A 9,381-nucleotide genomic window follows, 5' to 3' on the forward strand; every position below is an offset into this window, starting at 1 on the left:
GTTTTTTTAAAGTTTTTTTCTGTTACACACCAACTCAGCCACCCCTCTGAAACTTTTGTACATTCACCCAAGTAAGATCCACAGCCCCAGCAGAGGAAGTACCTGTCTCCCTGTATCTCTCCACCCCACCTGGGCATTGGCAGGATATGGGAGTTACCATTCGCCCTCCTTCGATCACTAATGAACCGAACTGGTTAACTACACATAAATGCACAGGGCAGCCAATTCCTCTCTGATGCAGCCCAGAGCCTGAGAGGGCAAGAGTTCTCTCCCTTTGGGAAGGACCCTTAATGACTGTTTTCTCCTCATGCTGGGTAATTAGCACAGAAGCACAGGCAGGTTTCTCTCCAGCCTGGTTAACTCCAGATGCTGTTCCCCCCCCCCCCCCCCAGAGGCTGAGCCAAACCCCATTGGAACGGCACAGAGCTCTTATTAAACGTGCACAGCCATAGACAGGCTCTTGGCACAGGACGCTGCGACAGAGGCTGGGAGGAGAGAGGTGCGGGACGCAGCTGCCTGTGGGGGATTCCCAGGGAAGACACGTCCTTTTCAGCATTCACAGGTACCAGCTCTAGCTGAGGGGCTCCCCTGCTCCACAGACCCAGGGCAGTGTGGGTGTGAGGGGGCAGAGAGTCGGTCTGGGGCCCTTTGGCTCTGCAGAGCCACCGAACATCACAGGGCCATGTGCCTGCTAAAATATCCCGGAGCAAAATGTGCATCTTTGTGTGCCCCTCCCCCTCTGGCTGATGCCTGCGGCCCTGAGGTGGCTGCGTGCCTGTGCACAGGGACCCTCTGGCAGAGCGATGGGGCAGACGTACGGTACCAAACCAGCGCTCAGGCTGAGGCCAGCACTTTGCTCAGGCCCCAAAGAGGGAAGCTCCCCCGGCAGTGAGATCTGAGTGAAGAGCTCAGGAGCCAGAGATGGGTCACTGCTCAGACTCCGTCCCCTCTTGGCTGCTAAGGGGGAAGGGGCTGCTCCCTGACTTGTGTCTCTGGAAGCCATGGAGGGGCCTGGGCTCCTCACTGGAATGAGTCCATGTTGGGTTCTAACACGAGCCAGACGTCTCCTCTCCAGCCCGACTGGAGACGGCAGGTGCCCTGTTTGGCCTGGAAATATGAAACCCCAACTCAACCAGCAGCAGACCCCCAGCGAGGGAAACTTCCGTCCAAACAGTGAAAGTTTGGCAAACTTATGAGCCCCTGAAAGTGAGATCTGTGTAGGGAAGGTGTCAAACAGACCTACCAGGCGGTAGCACCATCAGCACCGGCTGTAGTGGACAGTCCATCTGTCATCCCCGCCAACCAAGATCTTTGCTCCAGTGTCTCTGTGGCAAGGAGTTCCACAGGCCCAACAGGGCTTTCCTTTGTCCATGCTGTAGGGTCAGACTGTCTGTGGGGTTGGATGCTCCCTTGGCCCTGTGCTGGGGGCACAGTGAGTACCTGCCTGCTCTGGTTTCTTTGTCTCGAGCTCCGTAGGGTTTGAGGTCAGAAGGTGCCATCGCATCATCCGTTCTTATCTTGTGTCTCGCACAGTTGCACCCACCCCAGGCAGCTTCCGTGGGGCGGGGAGCAGGCAGATGGTGGGCACAGTGTGGACACAAAGAGCTATAAGTACATTCAGAGGGGGAGCCCTGTTATTCTGTAATTTCAAAACTGAGTAGCCCTGTGGCGCCTTAGAGACTCACAAAAATGTACATAGCTGTTGTGGGCACCACCCGCTTCCTCAGATGAGCCTGAGTGGCTGGTTTGAAGTACATTGGATTGCTTTAAAAAAAAACCGTACTTCAGGTTACTACCCCACCCGTACTACTAGTGTGTTGGGAGCTGGCTGAACCCACCTGTATCCAAACTGTGGCTGAACAGGGCGAGGCAAAATACATCGTTTAGAAAGTGGACATTCAATCCTACAATGCAAAATAGAGAGGACTGTTAGCTCTGGGGATTCAAGCGGAAAAATATAATTTAGGGCAAAAAGGATTTGACAAACAACCAGCAAAAATGGAAGGACTCCAAATTGCAAATGGCTCAAGCATCCGTCTACAATTCTCCCTCCACTTCATTGGGTCTTGGAGTCTGCTGGAGCTTTTACCCCATTCCGAGCAGAGAAACCTGAGCAGGCCACTATCACTACAAGTGTGCCCTTTCCTGCTTTTTTATCCAGGGCTGTAACAGCCCCGATGCTCCATCTGTGCTACCCCTCACAGTCACAACGAGGTTGCTTGGTGCACACAGTTCCTGACAGCCCAAAACTTTCTTAAAGTCCTCCTTTGCTTCCCAACAGGTAACACCGGTCGTTCTGTTTAGCCGTTCCATTCATCGTAGGGCTTTACGGCCTATACCATGTTACGTGGCTATATGATTTAGCATGAATATCGATACGTTAGCCTGGCAATTCCCTTTTGGAACCACGATTAACGTTAGTCATTATATTCCATTCTGAGCTTGGGAGCAATTGATTGTTTCATGTGATTTGCTTTAGAATTTGGGGTTGCTTTATTTGGCAAACCAATAAAAGCATAATGAGAATTAACAGAATTATCAATGTGGTTAATACAACAAGAAGTTGTGCTACCTTTAGAAAAGCTGTGACACGGGGAGGCCACTTTTAAAAAGCAATACACCAATGAAAAATAAATAATATCGTCAGCAACAGCCATTTTGACCTTATATTTGCATGAATTAATTGGACCTTCTTGTTCCACTTTTACAAATACATATTTTAATTTTTATTACATAAATACACCTATTGCCTACATTAAACACAATTGTGCAGTAGGAGCAAAATACCGCCTGTTGCACTCTTTGTGACTTTTGTTGGAGCCAGTTTGCTGGCAACTCAACCATTTGCTTTATCCAAACTTTTTGGCTACGTCTACACTGGCCCCTTTTCCGGAGGGGGCATGTTAATTTCACCTATCGTAGTAGGGAAATCCGCGGGGGATTTAAATATCCCCCGCGGCATTTAAATAAAAATGTCCGCCGCTTTTTTCCGGCTTTTAAAAAAGCCGGAAAAGAGCGTCTACACTGGCCCCGATCCTCCGGAAAAAGCGCCCTCTTTTGAAGTAGGAATAAGAGCCTCCGGAAAAGGGCGCTTTTTCCGGAGGATCGGGGCCAGTGTAGACGCTCTTTTCCGGCTTTTTTAAAAGCCGGAAAAAAGCGGCGGACATTTTTATTTAAATGCCGCGGGGGATATTTAAATCCCCCGCGGATTTCCCTACTACGATAGGTGAAATTAACATGCCCCTTCCGGAAAAGGGGCCAGTGTAGACATAGCCCCCATGTTTTCATAATTTTGAAAATTTATGGATTCCCTTTTTGAGTGTGCTTTATGCATTTCTATTTGCAATAAGATTTTAGTCACAAATTATGGCAACAGACAAGTCAATGCTGTGCTGTGCTGCTTATCCCCACTGTCGAAGCAAAAGCCTCACTCAGTTTACGTGGCTAAACAGACAGTTTTATTGGCCAATAAAAGCAAATTGAGCCAAACGTGGTCCCAGCAAAGCCGGGCCCAGTAAGGCTGGCTAATACAATCAATCCTAGTATTTTATACCCTTAACCAAACAAGTCTGACATCAGGGCAAGAAATCAAAGAGAACTTCAAAGAGGAATTATTATCAGCATAGAAAGAAACAGGTTAAAAGGGAGTTCGAGCTTCAGCTCAAAATAGTTCATTAACAGATTCCAACAGCGCATCCTACTGGCCTCTCCCCACCTCGGTGAAGGCCAGTTCACTCCCTCTAGTATACGTGCAGACACAAGAAACTGAAATGGCTTTTGGTATACAGAATGGCTTCTAGCTAAATATGAAATGGTTTCTACACCACGCTGCCTTTTTGTGTAATGTAACAGCATTTTGCCCTGTCCCTGTTGTAAGGAGTGGTTTGAATTTGCTTAAACTGATTTTTTTTTGCTTTGAAATGTGTTTTAAGAGGGGATTTCAAAACTATCCCCATTGTGACTGGGTCACTCTCACTTCAGGCCAGGATGCAGGGGAAAAATTCTTGACACCTTACCTGATTGATTCTTGGAGCAGCTGCTCCTGTTATCTCCAACAGGAAAGAGCCACTGTGGCTGAACAGGGAGAAGCAAAATATATCATATAGAAAGTGGACATTAAATCCGAGTATGGAAAATAGAGAGGACTGTTAACTCTGAGGAATCAAGTCAAAAATATAATTTAGGGCAAAAATAATTTGACCGACAACTAGCAAAAATTCCTTCAAGTCCATCAGAAGCAGGGAGTCTGCTAATTGTCCTATGAGAGAACTTGTTGATTGGGATGCTAGAGGAGCACTCAAAAACAATAAGGACATTTCAGAGAAACTAAACGAATTCTTTGCTCTGCTCTTCTCTTCTGAAGATGGGAGGGAGATTCCCAAGCCTGAGCCATGCTTTTTAGGTGAAAAATCGGAGGAACTGTCCCAGATTGAGGTGTCATGAGAGCAGGTTTTGGAAGAAATAGATAAACTCAATGGTAACAAGACACCAAGAGGAGATGCATTCCCCCAAGAGTTCTGAAAGAACTGACATGTGAGAATGCAAAACTACTAACTGTGGTTTGTAACTTAGAATCATAGAATCCTAGGACTGGAAGGGACCTCAAGAGGTCATCGAGTCCAGCCCCCCGCCCTCAAGGCAGGACCAAGCTCCATCTACACCATCCCTGACGGATGTCTATCTATCCTGTTCTTAAATATCTCCAGAGAGGGAGATTCCACCACCTCCCTTGGCAATTTATTCCAATATTTGACCACCCTGACAGTTAGGAATTTTTTCCTAATGTCCAATCTAAACCTCCCCTGCTGCACTTTAAGCCCATTACTCCTTGTCCTGAACTTAGGGTGTGTCTAGACTACAGGGTTTTGTCGACAAAACTATACCTGCATCTACACTGCCACTGAGTTCTATCGACATAACATTGACAAAACTTAGCAGTTTTGTCGACGGCTGTAAACCTCATTCTATGAGGAATATGCCTTTTGTCGACAGAGTTGTATCAACAGAAGGCATTATTGCATCTACACTGTCCTTTGCATGTTCACTGTCATGTTGACAAAGTGGCTTGCTTTGTTGACAGAACTGGATGTTGTCTAGACGCTCTTTGTCGACAGAAGCTTTGTCGACAGTATCTGTCGACAAAACTTCTGTCGACAAAAGCCTGTAGTCTAGACATACCCTTTACCTTTCCATCAGCTTCTCTACCAAATGCTGATAAGCCTGAGGTCAGTATAGGGCACAATGTCTGAAACAATAGTCTAGACAAATATTGCCAGGCACACTGATGATTATAATTTGTTGGGGAGGAGTCAACATTTTTTACAGGGTATCATGCCTCACCAGTCTACTAGATTTCTATGAGGGGTTAGCAAGCATGTGGACAAGGTAGAGAGTCTGTAGATTTCAGACAGCCTTTGATCAAAGGCTAAATCAAAGAAAATGCCATGGGATAAGATGGAAGGTCCTCCCGTGGATTCATGACTTGTTAAAAGACAGGAACCAAAGGGTAGGAATAAATGGTCAGATTTCAGAGGAGAGAGAGGTAAGTAGTGGTGTGCCCAGGGGTCCATACGGGGACCGATCCTATTCTACATAGCCATAAATGTTCTGGAAAAAGGGGTGAGCAGTGAGGTGGCAGAATGTACAGCTGGTACCACACTGCTCATGATAATCCCAGTTAATAAATGAATCCCAGGCAGGCTGACAATGTTACAAAAGGATCTCGCATGTGTGGGCAACTGGGCTACAAAATGGCAGATGAAGTTGAAAGCTGCGAAAGGCAAAGTAACGCCCATTGGGAAATACAACCCCAACGATCTGCAGAAAGTGATGGCAGAGAATTGTCTCCGGGGCAGGTTTCTCTGAGCCTTCAGCTTGGGCAGCTGCAGCCCCTTCTGCGCTCCTCAGACACATCTTCTTCTGGCCGTTGTAGTCCTTGGACCAGTTCCTCAGAACGGCTGCATCCCACTGTCACCACCCGCAAATTCAGACCAACCAAGCAAGAGTTCGAATCACTTCTCCTCCCCCGGGGACCATTGTGACTCTTAGGATGATCGGTCAATGCTCTCAAGTCCACATGTCCCTGCTTTATGAGAAGAGCTTTGGGTCTTAACCCCTCGGCTGCCTAAGGCTCTACTCTGGATGCTGTTTGACAGCCAATGGCCTGGGAAGTATTTCATCCCCTCCTGGGGTCGGAATGCCTGACGTTGGTTCTTTCTGCACACTGAATGAAACTATTGCTGGCTCACGTCTACCCAATTCCCAACATCAGCCAGCTCCCTTTCTCCCACCAGGATCCCTTTTCTCCTTCACAGACTGAACAATCTTATTTTCGGCTACTGCTGCGAAGGAGCAGGGGATGGCGTTGAGACGCTGTTGCCAGGCCCTTGTCCTTCCCCTGAAATGTGTCCCACTGGGAAGAGTCCCCCGCACACACCTGGGCAGTGGTTCAGATTGTTCCACTTTCAGAATTTAGGCAACCACGTAGCTAGGGAGCTGCCTAAACCAGGGATTCCCAAACTTTTTGACATGGGGACCAGTAAATCCATTTACGAGCTTTTGGATGACTGGTGACCTTCATTTGCATATTTGCATATTCATTAAGAAAACATTGCATATTCAAATAAGTTGTTTCTGGTCTCCCCAAATCTCCCAGTGCCAGCTTTAGCAAAGCTTTTGATACGGTCACCCAAAATATTCTTACCAGCAAGTTAAGGGAATATGGATTGGCTACATGGACTGTAAGATGGATAGAAAGCTGGCTAAACCAGGGTTTCCTAAACTTTCTACTTTAGTTGGAACTCGGTTTTTTTTCAGAACTGTCTTTTGCAGCCCAAAAATATGAACTCATTAAAAAAAGGAATTAAAAATGAATAAATGTTCAGTGTTTCACCGGGCTGCATCCTCCGCTCAGCCTGGGCCAGAGCTTGGGCGACCCAGCGCCACATGCGCACTCCAGGAAGCGGGAGCAGGAGCAAATTGGGGGTAGGGTATCTGGCTAGGAGGGAGGGTGCAAGGAGGGATAGGGTTGCCAGGTGTCCAGTTTTGTACCCAAGAGTCCGGTATTTGAGGGTTGTATCCAGGAAACAAGTTGAGAAAATACTGGACATATAAAACATCTGGTATTTTCTAATTAGGTGAGTTTTATTATCAGGGCTCGCCATGGGCAAGTAGATTGATTAATTTGTCAAGCCCTGTGTATTATTATTAGGTGTACCAGTCCGTAGCTGCGAACTGCCTGGCGGGTAGATGTGCTCACGCTGCCTGAGTGCGTCTACCAGCCAGGCAGTTTGCAACTACTCAAGGGAGGATCTGGGAGGGGGGGCAAAATGGAATCCCCGGGGTTGGACTCACTTGTGTGCCTGGGTCAGTCCCACTTCCCGCCAGCAAATCCCCCCCCACCCGCGCTTCTCCCCCGTTGTCCCCTGGCCAGCCCCGCTACCCCTGGCCAGCCCTGATTCTGGTGGCTTGTTCTCCCGTCTTCCTCCTCATGATCTCCTCCGTCCAGCCCCTTCACTCCCAGCCCTGCTTCCGCCTCCTGCCCCCCCGATCTCCACTGGACAGACCTGCTGCCCCCAACCCTGCTTCCAGGTGGCCAGTTTACCCCCCACACACACCTCCTCCCAGCCTGCCCTGCCCCACTCTCATTCCGGCAGGCACGCTGAGGCCCGGTATTTTCTTCCCGTTTCCTGGTACTGGGCCATGGCCCAGAGTTTGGGAAATGCTGGGGTAGACCATGGACTCGCCAGCTCAGTTTTCATGGCATGGAGGGACAAGGAGGGAAAACCAGAATCCAGACTGGTGTTTTCTGCCATTGACAGTCAATTTCCCACCCCACTGGCTGTAGGAATTAGTGATGCGTGGGGTGCCAGAAATTATGGAATTGGGATTAGCAGGGTCGATTTTCCATAGTTCATGTCTCACAGGGTATGTCTACTCTACCACCCTAGTTCGAACTAGGATGGTAGTGTAGACATACCCACACTAACAAAAAATGTCATTTTCTGGATATGAAGAGCAACCAGTTGGTTTCATGCATGAGAACAGCCTCCAGTAGATTGTGTCGTGTCTCATATACATATTTTCTCTCCTTCCAGCCATCTTCACTGAGACCATCTCCCTGGGGCCTCAGCACATAAAAGTCAGGAGAAAGGACAGCACAATCAGACACTGTTCTGCCTTGAATTGGAGAACTTCTCCCGACTCCATGTCGAATTCCAGCACAACTCTCTTCACCAACCCCTCCACCTTCATCCTGCTGGGCATTCCTGGCCTGGAGGTGTCCCATGTCTGGATCTCCATCCCCTTCTGCATCATGTACATCGTAGCCCTTTTGGGGAACTTCACCATCCTGTTCATTGTGAAGACAGAGCCAAGCCTCCATGAGCCCATGTACTATTTCCTCTGCATGCTGGCCGCCACCGACCTGGTCCTGTCCACGTCCATCCTGCCCAAAATGCTGAGTATCTTCTGGTTCAATTCCAGGGAGATCGATTTCAATTCCTGCTTCACCCAGATGTTTTTTGTTCAAGGTTTCTTTATGATAGAGTCTGGGATCTTCGTGGCCATGGCTGTGGATCGCTACGTGGCCATCTGCCATCCCCTGAGACATTTCACCATCCTGACAAACTCTGTTGTGGCCATTGGTGCCCTGACGGTTGTACTGCGTGGCATCATACTTATACTTCCCATGGTCCTTGTGGCGAGGCAGTGGTCATATTGCAGAACCAACCTCATCCCCCACACACAGTGTGGGCACATGGGTGTGGTGAGTCAGGCTTGCGGTGACACCCGCATTAGTAGTCAATATGGCCTCTTTTTAACAATCTTGGTGCATGGAGTGGATGTGTTTTTTATCGCTGTGTCCTATGGCCAGATCCTCAGGGCCATCTTCCTCCTCCCTGCAAAGGATGCCCGGATCAAGACTTTTGGGACCTGTGGGTCCCACCTCTGTGCCATCGTAATTTTTTACATCCCAGGCCTCCTCTCTTCCCTCATCATCCGCTATCTCCAGAATGTGCCTCTGTATGTCAATGTTCTCATGTCCAACCTGTATGTCTTGGTACCCGCCATGCTCAACCCCATCATCTATGGGGTGAAAACCAAACAGATCCAGGAGAGGCTGCTCAGAGTAGTTAAATCTAAAGGCACCTAATCTTTGCCCCTTGGGCTCTGGCTCTTGCAGGGAGCTCTGTGAGGGGACGGCTGCGTACATGACTCTTCTCTGCATTAGCTCCTGTCCAGTCAAAGAGACATTAAACCCTGTTGCTGCCCTCACTGCTGTGTCAGAGTGAGACACTGGGGATGGGTCTGGGAACAGCTCTCGGACGCACCCAGTCACCACCTTCCTTATTGCAGGTGTCTGCACACCTGTGGCCGGTC

The 9,381-nt window shown here is 48.7% G+C and overlaps 1 protein-coding gene across 1 annotated transcript; it reads left to right on the forward strand.

Annotated features, from left to right (window-relative positions):
- Positions 1-8,206: 8,206 nt before the first annotated feature.
- On the forward strand, positions 8,207-9,154 carry LOC149526079 (olfactory receptor 52E4-like). Its single transcript, XM_089777164.1, has one exon. It carries the CDS (start codon positions 8,207-8,209, stop codon positions 9,152-9,154), a length of 948 nt encoding a protein of 315 aa, XP_089633290.1.
- Positions 9,155-9,381: the final 227 nt, after the last annotated feature.

Source organism: Pelodiscus sinensis, chromosome 1, assembly GCF_052426305.1.
Source record: "Pelodiscus sinensis isolate ZL-2025 chromosome 1, ASM5242630v1, whole genome shotgun sequence".
Taxonomy (NCBI): Eukaryota; Metazoa; Chordata; order Testudines; family Trionychidae; genus Pelodiscus; species Pelodiscus sinensis.

Excerpts from the sequence above, each read along its gene's own strand:
- LOC149526079 (XM_089777164.1), top strand. The coding sequence starts at position 8,207 with ATGTCGAATTCCAGCACAACTCTCTTCACCAACCCCTCCACCTTCATC.